The sequence below is a fragment of the Oxyura jamaicensis genome, chromosome 7 (genome assembly GCF_011077185.1).
Source record: "Oxyura jamaicensis isolate SHBP4307 breed ruddy duck chromosome 7, BPBGC_Ojam_1.0, whole genome shotgun sequence".
Taxonomy (NCBI): Eukaryota; Metazoa; Chordata; class Aves; order Anseriformes; family Anatidae; genus Oxyura; species Oxyura jamaicensis.
Window position 1 is genome coordinate 12,435,877 of NC_048899.1, and position 17,963 is coordinate 12,453,839.

Sequence of the window (17,963 nt, forward strand, 5' to 3'; positions counted from 1 at the left end):
ACCCAAAGTAATAGGATAATGAATTAAGAGACTTTCTTCAAAGCCATTGAACTGGTACGTCCAATACATGGGATTGTGCTAGGTGTCTTAGCCAGCTGGGAAACAGAGCAAAGGTAAAGGCTGCTGCTTTGACTTTCAGATATAGATGGGAGATTGCTGTCACAGAAGAGGAAAATACACACTTTTTTTTTTTCAGAAAAGGAAAGCATGTTAATATAAATAAGAAAAAGGCTGCCCTGTTTTTCCTCAAAGGTTTGAGAGGGGGCAAGATTTGCAAAGGATGGGCTAGTGAAATGGTTGGTCTTCCACTATGACAAAAGTAGTAAACCAGGAGGGAAAATTTCACCTTTTGTGAGAATGGAATGCTGTTCTGGTATCCCTTGGGTACCTTTAGTACTCTACAAGATATACCTTTGGGATAAACCAATTACTGGTGATCTGCATAGGACAAGAAATTATGATTGGCTGTTTTTTTGTTGATTTTTTTTTTTTTTTTGCTAATAGTTGACAATTTGTGAATTTGGACATAGAATCTTTTTAGTCTGGTCATACCTGTGTATGAAATCTCCTCTTCTGTGTGAAGAGAAATGGATACTTCCTCTGACATAGCCCAGTGTTCTTCTTCTGTTGGTACTTCAAAGACAGAGTCCAACTTTAATATTTTTTCTCTGGTGCAATATTGTGTATAATAATAAATATCCCATTACATGTTTCTTAGAAAACTAATTATTATCTTGTGACACCTCCCACACCCAGGGTAATTGTGGAAAATCTAGTGTTTTTCAAAGACACAGTTAAGGTTCATTTGGGACGATGCTGAGGCAGTAGAACTATAAGTAACATGCCAGTGGCAAATTTGAAGCTCTGATGGTATTGCTTTGGGGAAGTCAGTTCATGGATTAATCCATGGGCAGGAATACCTTCTGCTGGTGGTGACACTTTTCTTTTCGGAACAGCAATGGATACTCTTTCTTCTCTGATAATTTTCTTTGGCTCTTCTGGCACTTTAAAAGATAGTAGTTGTAAGAATACTAAATTCTAAAACGAATAACACACTTCCATACAAAGTTCATATGAAAGAATTAAGGGCAAACAATTATGGGGAAATAGTACACCTTTACATATCAAGGATACTTATAATAAACACAACAATTACACTGAACATACAAAGATAAAGACATTTAATTCACAGAGTAAATGACCAGTTGAAATTTTAATGCACAGTAGCTATATATGCATTAAGTATTTTGTATAGGATTAGTCTGTTTTTTTTTTTTTTTTTTTTTTTTTTTTCCCCAAAAATAAATTCCCTAAGTAAATTTGATGCTTTGAAACACCTTGCAAGTTTAGTAACAGCAGAAATATCATCAAGTGTTAATAATACAAGATACTAAAATAATACATAAAATATTAGAATAAGAAATACAGAGACAGAATAGAAACACAAATCACATCATAAAACAAACAGCATATTGACACAACATGAAGATACAAAGACAGAGATGAAGGTGAGATGTCTTCAGAAACATTATTTAATCACAAAACACCACACATAAAGCATACATTACAAAATTACTTTTCAACCACAAGAAATTCACAGAAGTAGAACGCATATCTCTAAGTCTGAAACCCTCCACTCCGAATATTGACTATGTCATAAAAACATTGATAGTTTTTTTTCCTAAATGTATTGATATTTATTGAACAAATGTCTTTGTTCAGCTTTCCAAAGCTCTTAAGCAGATAGTGTAATTAATTAAGTTACTAGTAGCTTAGAAAATGCAAGGAATGCAGGTGTGTAACTGTTCTCCATTGCCTTCTGCATTTTTTTGCAAGGGAGATGACAAAGCTGCTTTTCATTTAAAATCAAGTTGGGAGAGCCTGGGGCTTTATTACCCAGACAGATGATGAATATGACACACGCATACATCTGATATTTAGAAGCCTTCTCTACATTCAAAAGAACTTATATACCTTTAGCTGGTGCAACTGCCACTTTCCGTGAAACTGGAACAGGAACTTTCTTTTCTGGCACAGTCTTCTTGGGCACTGCTGGCATTAAATTCATTTATTTATTTATTTTTAAACAAATGTTTATTTTAAAAGATTTTGAATTAATCACAGTTTGCTAACATGATCAGATGACAGAACACAAAAGAAGAGACGTGACAATTCTTTAAGTCAAATAAAGAAATGACAGCAAACATGGAAACAACTTGTTTCAGAATACTGATTTATATTTGTAATGTTTGATTGTATAAAACAAGACTTCTCTTGTGTAGCTCTAAAAAATTATATACCTCTTTTGGGTGGAGCCTCATCTTTTTTAGCAACTGCAACTTTTTCTTCTGTGATAATTTTCCTGTGCACTTCAGTCACTTAAAAATAAGAATATTTAATTGTAGTATTTTAAATGCAGACATATTTGATTTTTTCTATTTCATCTGACTTTTTTTGTAAAAGAAACTTCAATAACAAAAATGAGACACTGAAGAAGAGCATACTTTACAGGCACAGTGCAAACAAAGCAGAGTAAATAACTAAAAGAATGGGGAGATGCAGACAGATTTCAGATACTAACAAAAACAAATTTGTTTATGTAAAATGCCTAAATACAAGTACCACAAGACCGACCAAAAAATGCTCCATTATGTCATTCTCTGTTTACCTTTAGTTGAGGGAGTTTCTTCAACATCTGTTTCGAAAGTGGACACTTGTTCTTCTGGAGGTTCTTAAAAAAGATTGTGCAACTTTAGAAAATTGGATTGATCTCACCAAAAGGCGTAACATAAAAGATGAAACAGCATATAAATACCATCAGCAAGACAAAGAACACAGTCCACACTGTAGACAAACAGACATAAGTACATGTTTAATGTTGAAGAAATTTGATATTGATGTTGAAGAAAATTGGTATGATATATATATATTTGGACATATATATCATGATACATATCAAAGAAAGAATGCAGCAGTAAAGTCATTATTTTTTTTTTTTTTTTTTGCAAAAGGAGCAAACCACTGATATACCTCTTGCTGGTGGAGCCTCCACTTTCTTAGGAACAGGGATCAGTACTTTCTCTTTAGGAGCTGCTTTCTTATGAACTTCAGGCACTTCAGAAAAATAAGTAAGATGGAAAGATGAGAAAGAATATTAAAAGTGCTTTATTTGTAATTGTCTATTATTATTATTATTTTAACTAGTAACATTTTACTGAGTTAACACAAACTTTTCGTAGTACAAGATGGAATTTGAGATAACCATTCATCACTGAAAGCAGACATTGTACATGGCAACATAGAAAGACAGCAAGGCAAACAATACCCCCTGGAAGAAACAAGAATACATGACCCAGATGAGGAACTGTTTTATACCTTTAGCTGCTGGAGCTTCCCAAGGGGCAGCTGGAATTTTTGGTTCAGGGACAACTCTCCTAGGCTTCTCAAGCACTTTAAGAGATTACAGTACATAGTTTTACAAAGAGGAATAGTACCACTTTATCATGCATGCATTTCCTTAATATATTAAAAACAAAACAAAAAACTAAAAAAACTAGAGAAACGTGTAGTGACAACACTCAGACTGATGAAACAAGGAACATTGAAACAATATTTCGTAAATGAAATTAATGTGTACCTTTAGGGGGTGGAACCTCCTCTCTTTTAGGAAGAGCTACCTTCTCCTCTATGTAGTAAGACTCTTCTTCAGTCACTTGAAAATAGTAAAATAAAGATACTTGTATTTCAGTATTTGACATTTATTACCGTCTTTATGGCCTTTGTAAGTAACAAAATATTTGATAAGACAAGAATAAGCAGTGTGCATTACTAAAAGACATGTCTGGTATTACTAGGTTACAAAAACTAGATTCAAACCGTCCTGCTTCCTGTGAAGCCGATGAAACAAATCCAAGCAATTTAAACGGAACTGAGTTTGAGCTCCTATCTTGTATTTCTGTGGAATTTGAAAATGTTCAGCATCTAAAATGCCAGATCAGCACTTTCAATTCCTCTGCTCACTAGTTCACTAATATTAGAACTTGTCAATTTTGAGAAAGCCTCTCTCCCAGATTTTGAGATTTTTTTGGCTAAAGCCATCCTTTGTAAATACTTTCTATGGTGTCACCTGTAAAGGTAATTAAGATAATCAGTGTATGTTACCACCAATAAATTTACAGGTGTAAACAATTTAGTCATTTTGCCATGAAACAGCCTGAGGAAATAGAGTATATTGTGATATTTTGAAGAGACTTTACTTCATTTGAGAAACAAGGTGAATGAGTAATTTTCAACAGAGAATTTTTGTAAAAAATAATGAAGGGTTGATAATTCTCAACACTCAAGAGATAACTCATTATTTTCACCGTATTAAAACAGAATTAACCACAGTTTTCAAAAGCAAGTCAAAGAAATTGTAGACATTCGTAGTGTTAAAGTTTATAAGATATGAAACTTAAGGCATATATATGCAGTAGTAAATTTTCCTTTTAAACAGAGTAAATCTTAATCTATGATTATTTTTGATACAAAATAAAAATCAGTTTGCTTCTGCCTAGTATTCTTGAATTGTGGTCATACCTTCAGAAATCTCCTCTCTGTGAATGGAAATAGATACTTCCTCCATTTCTTCTTCAGCCCATTCTTCAACTGTTGGTTCTTTAAAGAAAATACTTAGTTTTAGTGTTTTTGGTGGATGGATGGACGGATCAGTGGATGGGCAAGAAGATCAAGAATAGTTCTGTATGACACTGGCAGATATGCATTCTATACAGTAACTGGCCTTCATTCGAGGCCAGGCTGGATGCGACTCTGGGCAGCCTGCTCTAGTGGCTGGCAACTCTGACCAGAGCAAGTGGGTTGAAATTAGATGATCTTTAAGGTTCATTTCAACCTAGGCCATTCAATGATTCTATGATTCATTCTATGAAACTGCCATGCACACACATAAGTATGACTTGCACTAAATAACGTCTGTTATGCATGCCCCATATACCCCATGTGTGCTGTTATCTGTCTCAAATATCTTTCAGTGGTCAATGGTCAGTACATCAGAATGGCTTAGCTCCCCAAACCTCTCCATCACAACAAATGATGTGAGGAGACAACGGCCAAAGAATTAGATGTTTCTGTTTGATCTAGCTACATAAAAGAGGGACAAAAACAAGATGATAAGGATAGGTCAAGTATTGAAAGGAAAACCTGGCATACGTATATCTACAAATCCCTGTATCAGGGAAAACATCAACTTGTTTGAGGGTAAAAGGTTGACAAGCAAGGGACAGAAATTAACAGTATATCTACCCATATAAATATATGTATTCGTATGTTCATATTTGACAAGATTTCACAGAATCACAGAATCATCTAGATTGGAAGAGACCTCCAAGATCACCTAGTCCAACCTCTGACCTAACACTAACAAGTCCTCCACTAAACTTCTGTAACTCTTTTAAAATATATTTTTATTTTTCATGAGAATATGTAAATTGTATTGACTGGCAAGTCATTAATGGGATAGGAAAACAGTCAGAATGTTGATTTTGGATATCTCAAAACAGATCTTTGTTGTAATTATGCCAACTTAAAATAAGTGATCTCAACCTCCCTTGAGTATGAGAATCTGATCTAAAAGAGCTAGTAATATATATCTGCAGGGCTGCAGTGAACATTGTAGGGATTATAAGAAATCCATAGCTACAGTCCTAAGCAGTGGAGTCCAACCTCAACACTATACACACATCTTACTATGATTTCATGAGAACTTGATCCTGAGATCATTGTATTTGGTGGTAGAGTTTCCATTCATGTCAGTGGGGTGGGATCCTGGCATTCAGGACTGAAATGGTAAGTGGCACTCAGAGGATCTTAACTGCCTGCAAGTCCATAAATTATTCCACTAGAAAACTCATTCAGGTAAATAATAACTTTTTTTTTTTTTTTTTTTTTCTTATTTTGATCTTGGTTTTAGAACAACTGACTTCTAGTAAAAGCACAAGTTTCTCATTACTGTTTGTTTATAGAGTACCTTCAGGTGGTGGAATTTCCTCTGGAATGGCTACAGATATTCTTTCTTCTGTTGTGAATATTCTTTCTTCAAAAGTTGCTTTCTTCTGCACTTCAGGCACTTTGAAAGATAATAACATCAAATGGATGAATTTCTAATCCTAGTGTGGAAGCAATGTTGCAAGATGCTAAATCTAAGTTTCCAAAGAATTTCTTAAGGACATTGAGCAAATAACATATAAAAGAGATTCAACATTTACAAATAGAATGTTTGTAAGTACTGCACAACATATACAAAATAATCCATTGATGCATTGTCACAAAATCAGTACAGCACAATTCACAGAGCAAGCACAAATCAATGACTGAAAACAACACAGAACATACACCAAACAGAAGTTGAGAAAACAGCATATTCTTTCATTCTACTGGAAAGCGTACCTTTAGCTCGAGGAGCTTCAACTTTCTTAGGAACAGCAGGAGGTACTTTCTCTTTAGGGACAGGTTTTTTAGGAACTGCAGGCACTTTAAAAAAAAAAGCATTTAGTTTTAGGATCTAGAAAGCGCAAAACTGGCAAAGGAAACACTAACAGAAATGTATTATTGAAAAGAAGATTACACATGGACATATTCTGTTTACAAAACACAACAGCTGAGCAAATTGAAGGAAATATTAATGTTCTGAAGACTAAAATAAACAATATTGTACCTTTTGCAGGTGGAGCCTCTTCTACTTTGGGAGCATAAGGTAGTTTTTCTTCTGGAGCTGTTTTCTTGGGTACTTCTGGCACTTTAGGTATATTAATTAAAATAATACTAAGTAACTCAAATTACAGGTGTTTTAAGACTACATCTAAAGAACTGACAAAACTGACACAAAAGGTACGTAGCTAATATAACTAAAGTACAACCAAAACCAGATTCACTTAACAATCAAAATGAAAATTTACCCACACAATCAAGATGTTTAAGATAAAAAGAAAAGAGGGATATTTTGTTTAGGTATACCTTTAGGTGGTGGAGCTTCTTCTCTTTTTGGAACAGCAATTTTTTTCTCTAGGGGAGTTCTCTTGGGCACCTCTGGCACTTAAAAAAGATAAAATGTAAGACAACTGTGTTCTGTTTTTGAAAGATCTACTGGAGTATTATAGAAAGGCATCTGTTTAGAAGGATATCAAGAAACACTACAGAACACATAAATAATACACTTAACATAGAAAGATATAAGATGAACAACAAATATTTCAAAAAAAAGTATTAAACTATTCACTGGAAAGTGTTTTGAAACTGATTTCTTAACTGAAGAAAGAGCTGTTCAAGTATGTTACCTGGCCTTAAAAAGTGCACAAACAATTATAAACTAAATATATATAAATATATATGTACTTTCCTGACACAGATGAGTTAAGAACAGCGACAAAAACAACAACAGAAACAGATATTTAAGAGGTGCATGTATAGTCCATCACCAAGTATACCTTTGGCAGGTGGAAGGTCTTCTCTAGGAACAGGAACGTGAACTTTTTCTTCAGGAACAGGTTTTTTAGGCACTTCAGGCACTTTAAAGATATTAAAATGTGTTTCAGTAATCTTTCCAATGTTTTTGAGTTTGTCTTAGGTGAGAACAGACATATAACACAGCACACAAAGTCTACATATATTTAGAAGTTAGAACAATAGTACAGGACTGGTAAAAGTCCACTTTCAAAAGATGCTGTACCTTTTGCTGGGGGAGACACTTCCTTTCTAGTAACAGCAACTTTCTTTTCTGGAACGTGTTTCTTAGGTACCTCAGGCACTTTGGAAAGCATTGTCAAAGTGAGAGAGCTTTAGTTTTTGTAACATTTATCCAGATTTCAGTGACAAAATTGCTTTATAAAGCATAATATCTGGACAAGCAGCTGAGCATCACAGCACAACACACTGTACAACCTTTCGGACATGCAGCAGACTACTTAGGAGAGACAATAAAATACAGTATAAAATATCAACATTAATATTAATGTACTATCATCTTTCATGGCAATGTATTGAAGGAAAAACACCCTACACTTATTTGCAAAAGCCACACAATCTAAATACAAACAAACACAAAATTGTTAGGAAAGGGAAGAGCCAAAGCTGAGACACCTAAGCACTATAAATAAAGTTACAGAACAAAGCAAAAAAAGAGAAAGGAGATAGTGCAGAACCAAACCCACATAAATATCAAATTCATAAATTCATTCAAGACAACTTAAAAACATATAATGAAAGACAATAACTTTTTTTTTTTTTTCGTTGTTTGTTAGTGTTTTATACTAGGGCAGTAGAAATACCTTTAGCTGGTGGAACTTCTTTTGGGACAGGAACAGGCTTTCTTTCTTCTGGGACATGCCTCTCTGGTATCTCAGGCACTTCGAAGAGAGAAGTGGTGAACATTTAGAAGACTGAAAATATGTAGTACATTACTGTAGGCTGCCTTCAACATGCTTGGTAAGCAAACATAGTATGTCAAAAAATATGTTGTTTTAACAGACAGATACAATAGTCTCGTGTAAAAAATATTCAAAAAATTAATTAAAGCAGTCATGAAGAAGTAGAGGTTAGAACTGCAGTAGGTATAGAAGTTTTGGGAGTAGAGACATAGTGAAATGGAATGATCTGAATTCTAATATTCTGTCCTTTGGTAAAGAGCAGTACAGCCAAATAAGATGAAAGCTCCAAAAAATTAGGCATGTGATGATGATATTGTTCACCTTCATCATGAGGGATCTCCAGTTCTTCAGAAATGACCTCTTCTTCTTCTTCCACCTCTTTGACTTCCTTACATGCTGCAATAGGAATTTGAAAGATGTTAAATTTGGAGATATGAAATGTCAATGTCTGTAGTAAATCTGAAATACTTTTAAGATACTATGTGTATCCTGTACACCAAGGTCCACTGAAACACATACATTAATATGTTAAAAAAAGGCAGCCAGAAAATTAACCACATGTGCAAATCTCACAGTGAGTTTTGATCGACAAATGAATTCAAAATGTTTTTAAAATCTTAAATATTAACTTCACATTATAATTGATCTACCTTCAATTGGGTAAACAGCTTCAAAGAATCTTTCTTCAACTGTCTTCTCATGCTCTGTTGGCTCTTCAAAGAAAAGTATTTTAATAAGGTAAAATAGCTTAGATGTTAACATCTGTTAATCTAAAGAAAACTGAGGCTACATAACACAAACAAAAAGAAGCAATGCATATTGAAACATAAATGTACAATATGTCTAAATATGTAATTTGCCACATATAAAAATAGATTTAAAGAAAATATAGCAAGGTAGATTTTTTTTTTTAATTTTATTTTTCATTGTATTTAATTTTATTTATTTATTTTTTGGGGGGTGTACAGCTTTTTGGTTTTGTACATACCTGTGACATATGAGTACTCTTCTTCTCTGTGTACAGAAACCGACATCTTTTCTTCTGAAACAGTCCATGTTTCTACTGTCGGTACTTTAAAGATAGGATTTTGTTTTAGTATTTTATATCCTAGATCCACAGTAGTGGTAGAAAGCATGTGAGTTTTTACAAAATCTCTATCTGTATTATGTACTTAAATCTTAGACATATTTAGACAGTCAGTATTCACATTCTAAAATACTGAACACAAAACAAGCATAACAAGTAAAAATGTAGTATCTATTAAGAGTCTAAAGACACAGACACTTTTAACTCCAGAATTTAAAATAAATACATGCACAGACTTTCAGAACTAGTGTATCAGAATAACACCAAAGGCATTTCTTCAAAGAAGTGTTGGGACACTGGGCCATTATTATGTAAGCAGATGTCAGCAGGCAGAGTATATGAACAGAAAAAACTAAATCACACTGCAATATCCTATAAGTTATTTAAAGATGAATGACAAGGCCAATCACAAATGCTTTAAACAATGCAACTAGTCACAGCATGACCAGTACAAAAAATTCAGGTACATAAACAGCCCTACATATTCACAAGAGATGCAAGAATACTCAGGGTGCTAGTGAAAATGTAAACTGCAATTGAAAGATATTGATCTGTACCTTCCTTTTTCATAACTTTTTCTTCAACGATCATTGAAGGTTTTGGTGGTGGAATTTTCTTTGTTACTGTTGACATCAAATTTGGTTAATCAGTCAAATATTTGTCAAGGAGATCAAAATAAATCTACAGCTGTTTAGGAGTAATGCTAAAAACACAAAAAAACATGACAAACATAATCTAGCTCAGCAGCTAAGCCAGGGTCTTCAGAACTGTGCAAAGCAACAGAAGGAATGTGTTTGCTTCATTCATTTTATTGCTGCCTTCTAAAGGGGGTGGGTAGCTCAGGATGTATGACAGAAGGTAATATCCTGATATATTCTGAATTCTATTCAACAGACTCCTGCCGCAGAATGATAAATGCTATGCAAGAAGAGTGAGTTACCAAAAGAATAAGGATGCATCTTTATTTCAAACATTTATTCAAGACACCCTGGTAGACAAGTCAAGGTGGAAAGCTGAGGAAGATGGGAATTTCACATCTTGAGCTCAGAGTGGAACATATTTTGTCACTTGATGCAAATCTATACTCCCTTCCTGTTTTAAAGCATTCAATGTTTATATCTACATTTCTTATTTTCCCCTAAAATTTTTTGTCTTCCTTTCACAATTCAGCAGAAGCTTTTTCTAGAGCTGTTTCAGGCTGAACAATTGTTCAGATCCATGTTAAATGAAGACAAAGCATATGCAGATCACCTAAGTAACAACAACTGCAACTTTCATGTAAAGATGACACTAAACAGTATGACATTTAAACAGTAGTTACCCTCAGCCCGTTTGACTTTTTCTTCTGCAACCCTCTGCGTGGTAATCTCAACTTTTTCTTCAACTGGTTTCTTGACAACTGTAAGTGATTCGTATATATTTATCATTTAAATCATCTTGCAAATTATTTTCTAGACATAAAACAGGTAGAACTGGATTCCCCCCTGCTGGATTCCCCACAGCTTTCACTGGCTCAAAAGCACCACCCAGGCCCAAGGCTAATATATTGTGAGAAGGAAAGATAACCAAAGCTTAGCTTGATTTTGCTAGCAATTCTTGGTTTGCTTCAACCACCCTTGCCAGTATTCTCTCTCTGCTGGAAAATCTGAGGTGGAAGAAGAGGAAGGTTTGCCATGACCCTTGGTCATGTAAATTTCCAACATGGGGAGAATTTCTATTTAAGGAAATCTGAACAGCAGTCACAGTTCAGCATGAAGGGAATGTATTGAGAGAGAAAATCTGAATGTATGAGATGAAAAAAAAATGTATGAGAGAGAAATCTGAATGTTGCTGTTAGTTTTGCAGGAAAGTCATACCTTTATGAACTGTTACTTCTTTCTTTTCTTTCTTTTCTGCTGTAATTACTGGAGGCTTCTGCTCAGGAACAGGCTTCTTAGGAACTTCAGCCACTTTAAAAATAAAAACAATTCTTAATGATGAAAAATGCATTGTCTAAAGGCTCACTAAGGACAGAAGTAATTAGTTATACCATTATATGATTATGAAGTTGAAACATACACAGAGTTTTGAAGATCTAACTGTAGCCATAAAATTTTTGTTCATTTCCGTGTTTGATGTTTTCTCATCAGAACCATTTTCTGGTCCGAGAGGCATACACGTTACTACCACCTTAGACACTTAAAGCATACAAGGACTTGCAAAATTATCCAGTTGTTAACATAAAAAAATTGATGTCAGACATCTAACCTAAATCAAGTTTATGTAGAATGCATGAAAACGATAGGAGAAATAACTAAAACAACTAAAAATAACACATAATCTTACAAACTAGAAATTCATATTAAGTTTTAAAGATGGTCCAATCTGTGAAGTCCATTGATAATCATATTATAATGTATCGCTTTCTATCTGCATCTATATCTTGCCACACCACGCTCCTTGTATTATCAAGCAACAATCACAACTTAGCAGTGTATTAAGATTCAAACCGTAAGATAATCAAAACTCTTTCATACCTTCTTTATGAATGACTCGTGTTTCTTCATAAGCCACTTCTCTTTTCTCATAAGCTTCTTCCCATTCCTCTTCCCCTTCATCATAACCTTCTTCCTTGAAATAATACTCATGTTCTTCTCCATAATCTTCTTCCCATTCTTCATAAGGCTCTTTGGACTTTTCATATATTTCCGTTTTTTCCTCATGAATCTCTTCTCTCCTTGCCATAGATGTTATTTTGACTTCTTTGGGCTTCTCTGGCAGAACCTCAGGAACTTAATAAATAAATAAATAAAATATAGCCTGGAATCTGCAAGGTGTATTGGATGTTCACAGTTCATGAAATGTTTTCTCCCTAAAAAAATTTTTAGCCCCCCCCTTTTTTTTTTTTTTTTTTTTTCTAGCAGTCCTAATCAGCTTGGATTTTAAATGTGTATGTGTTTAACATATAGACAGAAATCAAACAGATGTCTGTTCCAGAAGGTAAATTTACTATTCTTAAGAGCCTTTTTTTTTTGTCATTTGTTTTTTAAAATTACCTTTAGGTGGTTGGACATCTTCAGGACCCTTTTTAACCACCTTTTTGGAGACTTTCTTTACTGAAACCTTCTTTTCTGCTTAAAAAAAAAAAAAAAAAAAAAAGTAAAATTTTAATTAAAACAAACCAAAACAACACAGTCATAATTAAACATACACACACTATCCAAATACTTTAATATTCTTACCTGGCTTCTTCTCCTCTGGTGGTGGAACAAGAGGCAGAAGAATAGGAATAGGGGCAGCTTATGAGAAAAACAAAATATTTAGAATAAAGCGTGAGTATGGTATTGTCTTCTTGAAGAAATATCTTAGTGCATTTGGAAAATAGGCAGAGGAGATTATTTTATTGCAGCTATGAATAAAAGGAAAAATGGTGCTCATTCTGACCATCCACTGTATCTGGAACAATATATTTTGAATGTAAATCTCCAGTCTACCATTATTTGAACCCCAACCCTTCACAGCTTTGTTTTCTTTCCTGCCATCACTCTCCTATCTTTGCTGATAGTAATTCATCTAAATATCAGTCTTTTCCCTCCTGCTGCCACTCCAATCATTTGCAAAATTGTCATGGAAATTTAACCAAGAACTTCTCAAACTGTACTAAATGACTGAGTCTAGCAGAAACATTTGTAATGTTTGTAGTCTGTAGACCGATAACAGAGCTGGGGTAGAGAAATCCACTGACAATACACATGCGACCTGTTTATTCTGTCCTCAAAAGACTTTGTCATTTATTTTCCAATTATTATTATTGTTTTACTTTATTTTACTTTTCAAAATTGCAGTTCAGAGAGCTTGTTTAAAACATATTTATGTGGTAAAAATGAAGAATGATTATAACAGGAAAATAGAAATAAAAAGAAAGTGGAGTAAACAGCAGACTGACAGGAAAACAAGCTGGAATGATGGGCAATTTTATTTTTTAAGAGACATAGCTTCATTCTTGTCTGTGTATAATTTTCATCTTCGATGCTGCAAAAGAAGTCTATTCACACCAACACTTGTTTTTATAATATTTCTACAGGGAGAATCAACTAGATTTTATCACTGGAGCTGTCTAAGATTTTTCTCTGAGGTACCCATGACTGCTGCTTCAGGGATGATATAAAAGAGCTCTATGCAACAAGTAATTTTGTTTGTTTGTTTGTTTGTTTTTTATCCTACCTTCAGCTGGTTTTGGAGGTGGAACTGCAACCTTGGCATCAGGAACATCTGGAAAGTCAAAATGTTTAACTGAATAAATAATACAGATCTGAATTTGCTATCCCCAAGATTAGTTCACGGGTCTTTATTTGTTTATGTTCTAGCATACAATTATTGTAACTTGCTCCTCAAGCATAACCAAGCCAATCTATAGATAATTACTTGAATTAATCTTTCTATCTGGCCAAACTTTGCACTGTTTCATTATATATATATATATAATATATATATTTGCCTCATTTTGGGGTAGGCTCTTTCTTCAGAACATTCAGAAAGGAAGGTCATTATATATCATAAGGAGATGATTGCTACCCATTTTGCTTCCCTGGTTAACTGTTTTTCAGCTGTGCAGAAGATGTTGAATGTATTCATTGATACCTCTTCATTGTTCTATTCCTCAGTCATTTAAATAAAAATATATTTGTTTGTTTTAGAGAATGTGGCTTCCCATATTGTACAAAATAAGACCAGACACAACCAGAAAAAAAAAAATAATAAGACCCAGACACAACAATAATCCCTGCTTTCAGAGTTATCAAAGTAGTAATTGCCACTATGTATAAGAATAAATAGTTCCTCATATGCACGGCTGAGGAATATTTTTTTAGACTAGGTTTGACTTACTATAGCCAGGGGAAAGGATAAAGCAGAACAACGCAATATATCTATGACAGATATCAGACATGATCTTGTGGTAATATTGTGCATTATCGTTACCTGGTGGCTTCAGCTCCAGTTTGATTTCTGCAAAAGAGTAATACATTTCTTTTAGAACTATTTGTTTTTTCAGAATCATGTTTCAAACTCACAAATTTCTGTGTAGCTAGGATCATAAATTTATTCAGAAAAATTCACTAACCTTTGGTTACCAGATAGAGCTCTGCAGTGCTTCTTGCTTCTCCCCTTGGTTCAAGACGAGCAATTACAGAATATACACCTGCACCAGACACAAATTTTCATATTTATATGTTTGAAACATTAGAAAAAATAACACAACATCATGGAGAATAATGGCATTGGCCAAAATATGCCATGAATTTTTACCTTCATCTTCTGCAGTAACATTGTGGATAGTCATATAATGACAACGACCTTCACTTCTGAAGCTGTACTTAGGACTCTCTTTCAGTTCAGTGGGGCCTTTATACCATGTCACAACTGCATCATCAAAAGACACCTCACACTCGAAGGTTGCAGACTGGTGTTCACTCACTACAATATTCTGTATGCTCTTTGTGAATTGAATTGGTTCAGCTGTTTTAGGGACAACAAAAAAATATCTGTTATTAACTAAGACCAGGTCATTTAGTTTACCTAATCCCTTCTCACTGTTTTCATAAAGATAGCTACACTATAATGAGATGTAATAACAAATAAGAGAAAAGGAATTCCATCTACCATGAAGTATTATACATAAGAATGAAGATTAGAAGATGTAAGAATAAAAATATAATAAGATTGTTGTAGAGAAAATATACAAGAGAAGCCATTAGGCAAGTAAAGAGAAGATAAAGAATAATTCAGGAAAAAGAGGAAGTATGAGGAAAATAGGAGAGTAACAGAATAAAAGAAGATTAAGTATGACAAACAATTTGAGGTCAAGAGGTCATTAATAATGATGATTTAGATAAAAATACTAACTTACATGAATATGTTACATATTGTTCAAAGGGAAAGAACAACAAAATTTCTTGTTTAATCCATTACCAAGTTCAAGGCTATTTTTTTAAGAAATCCATTTTATTTTCATTTGTTCTGTTAATGGAACATCCAGCAACTCTTTACCACTAATGTAATAAAGAGATTCTACATCTTTTTACAAACCTTCAATGGCCAGATCTGCAGTTGTTTCTAGATTCTCAAGCTTGCAGGTATACTGTCCCTGGTCTTCTGTTCTAACGTCCTTGATGATGAGTTTGTGTACTTTGTCGGAGACTTGTGTTGAGTATCTCCCTCCTATCTTAATGGGCCTCCCGTTTCTATACCACTGAGACTTGGCATTTGGGATAGAAAACTGACAAGAGAGTGTGCATATGTTTCCTTCCTTGAAAGTAGTGTCATGAAGATGCCGTTCAACTGCAGGTTCTATTAGCATGTTAAAATATATATATATATTTAGCAGACATCAGACAGTAGAATAATCAAAGAGAAAATTAATTCAAATACTTAGTTCAAAAGTACACTTACCAATCACAGTTAGCCTAGCACTGGCAATGTGTGGTCCACACACTATTCTGAAATTTCCCTGATCTTCAAGTTGGCAGTTCTTGATTCTCAGTATGTGGCGATCACCTTCAATTCTAATTTCATATTTGTCACTGGAGTCCAGTTTCTGTGTTCCCTTGTACCATGAAAGTTTAATTTCTGGATAGTTAATTTTTATTTCACATTCAAAGATAGCATCCTCATCTGTTAAAACTGTCTGATTTTCAATGTCTCTGACCAGAGTAATAGGCTGAAAAATATTAATTTAAATTAGTTTCAAGTTCCCTGTTATGGGTTTGAATATTTCATAAATCAGAACAAAAGTAGGTTACCTCTGTCTGTGATAGTCGTTGCTGAATAAATGATACAAGTTCATCAAACTCCTGTTCTTCTCTTCGAGCCTTTTCTGTAAGCTCAATTTCCTGTAATAAAACAGAATGTACTTAAAGATTAAAGCTGTCAAGCTGTCATTATTATCCAACATAAAACTAGTTCCTACATCAAATTTTCAGTAGCCATACTGTATCTAGCCTATCTTCTCATCTTAAAAAATAGCAACCAGTTTGTCAAAACAGATCATAACCTGGCCAGAAGGGCCATTCCTTCTTTTCCACTTTGAGCATGCAAGAATTTGAGAACTAAAAGATCTAAACAGATACCAGAAAATCTTGTTCACACAGTAACATCACATCATGGACACCAAGTCTGTTCACAGGGGCTGTGTTACTCTTAACAAAGCCAGTGCTGTAGTCACACTGTATCTTACCAATCTATGGCTTTCTTCCTCTTGGGTTTGCTTTAGTAACTCAAAGGCTTGCAGGAGGCCACGGAAATCTGTAATTCCATACATGCGAGCGTATTTCTCATATTCTTTAGGATCAACGTTTTTGAGAAGTTCCAAGATATCGATAGTTTGATCTTCCTCATCTTCCTTCCTTTTTGTTGGAGTTCTATTCAATAACATAAGTTAAATATACAATACTTCATTTCTAGGAAGATGTTTAATGAAAAAATGAATCAACTTAGAACTACTGCATGTAGTGCACTCGTTTAGTGTAACCTAGTTAGGGTCTTCTATTTTAAGTACACAGTTACACTTTTATCATGAATATCAAAATATTATATCTTGATCCGAGACATTTAATCAGAAAGTTTTTCTGTGTTGATTGCAAAGTGATCTATAAAATCTTTGCATATACCTTTTTAGTTTCCCCCTGACATCCCCTTCAATGACTTCTTGCTTCCTTTCTTCAACTTGTAGGTTGACACTCCTCTCAATTTCCCCATGTTGGTTAAAAGCTACACATTTGTACATGCCAGAATCAGTTTTTGTTGTGTCCTTTATTTCTAGTTTGGCTTCATCTCCTCTCTGCTGGATGAAAATACGACCTCCCTGATTGAGTTGTCTCCATTTCCCCTTCATCCACTTAACATTTGGAATTGGGTCTCCTCCAACTTTTGCAATAAATGTTGCAACAGTCTCTACAGAAATATGCAAATGAGGAAGATAAGTCTTTGCAGGTGTTTCTATGACAACAGGACATAATCTCAAGCAACAGGTATAGACAAATAGAAGACAATATAATTTTTGGAAAAAGAGTTCTTACTTTCCATTACTTTGATACTCTGAGGCTCTGACACAAAATAAAGTTTTCCCTCCACTTCTGCTTTCTTAGCTGCTGGTGCAGCTGCTGTTTTTTCTAAAATAAATAAATAAATAAAAGGAGTCAAATAATTAAACAGACTGTTTTATCAGAATCGCAGAATAGATGAGGTTGGAAAGGACCTCTGGAGGTCATCTTTTCCAACTGCTCAAGCAGAGACACCTAAAGCTGTTTGCCCAGGACCATATTCACATGGCTCCAAAATTACCTGTCTGAACAGGAATGAGTTACAAGATAAAAACAAAATATTATGCAAAATACAAAAAAAAAAAAAGTAAAATATTTTCATATTTTAAGTAACTTGTATTTTACATTGCAAATGAAACTGGGCATTATAGGCTATGT

The 17,963-nt window shown here is 34.1% G+C and overlaps 1 protein-coding gene across 1 annotated transcript in view; it reads right to left on the minus strand.

Annotated features, from left to right (window-relative positions):
• Positions 1–17,963, minus strand: part of LOC118169716 (titin-like) — a 241,538-nt gene that overhangs the window by 134,039 nt on the left and 89,536 nt on the right. Inside the window, exons 98-132 of the mRNA XM_035331227.1 lie at positions 17,562–17,654; positions 17,154–17,436; positions 16,721–16,904; positions 16,287–16,376; positions 15,937–16,204; positions 15,574–15,834; positions 14,794–15,003; positions 14,609–14,686; positions 14,467–14,493; positions 13,711–13,758; positions 12,729–12,785; positions 12,543–12,620; positions 12,024–12,278; positions 11,364–11,456; positions 10,829–10,906; positions 10,065–10,130; positions 9,409–9,492; positions 9,071–9,133; positions 8,742–8,816; positions 8,322–8,399; positions 7,724–7,801; positions 7,482–7,562; positions 7,012–7,089; positions 6,713–6,793; positions 6,445–6,528; positions 6,026–6,124; positions 4,579–4,656; positions 3,638–3,712; positions 3,376–3,450; positions 3,031–3,114; positions 2,669–2,731; positions 2,301–2,378; positions 1,975–2,052; positions 921–1,004; positions 553–633 (exon numbers count right to left, since the gene is read on the minus strand). Of these exons, the coding sequence (XP_035187118.1) occupies positions 553–633; positions 921–1,004; positions 1,975–2,052; positions 2,301–2,378; positions 2,669–2,731; positions 3,031–3,114; positions 3,376–3,450; positions 3,638–3,712; positions 4,579–4,656; positions 6,026–6,124; positions 6,445–6,528; positions 6,713–6,793; positions 7,012–7,089; positions 7,482–7,562; positions 7,724–7,801; positions 8,322–8,399; positions 8,742–8,816; positions 9,071–9,133; positions 9,409–9,492; positions 10,065–10,130; positions 10,829–10,906; positions 11,364–11,456; positions 12,024–12,278; positions 12,543–12,620; positions 12,729–12,785; positions 13,711–13,758; positions 14,467–14,493; positions 14,609–14,686; positions 14,794–15,003; positions 15,574–15,834; positions 15,937–16,204; positions 16,287–16,376; positions 16,721–16,904; positions 17,154–17,436; positions 17,562–17,654 (3,666 nt within the window). The remainder of the gene's footprint in view (positions 1–552; positions 634–920; positions 1,005–1,974; positions 2,053–2,300; positions 2,379–2,668; positions 2,732–3,030; positions 3,115–3,375; positions 3,451–3,637; positions 3,713–4,578; positions 4,657–6,025; positions 6,125–6,444; positions 6,529–6,712; positions 6,794–7,011; positions 7,090–7,481; positions 7,563–7,723; positions 7,802–8,321; positions 8,400–8,741; positions 8,817–9,070; positions 9,134–9,408; positions 9,493–10,064; positions 10,131–10,828; positions 10,907–11,363; positions 11,457–12,023; positions 12,279–12,542; positions 12,621–12,728; positions 12,786–13,710; positions 13,759–14,466; positions 14,494–14,608; positions 14,687–14,793; positions 15,004–15,573; positions 15,835–15,936; positions 16,205–16,286; positions 16,377–16,720; positions 16,905–17,153; positions 17,437–17,561; positions 17,655–17,963) is intronic.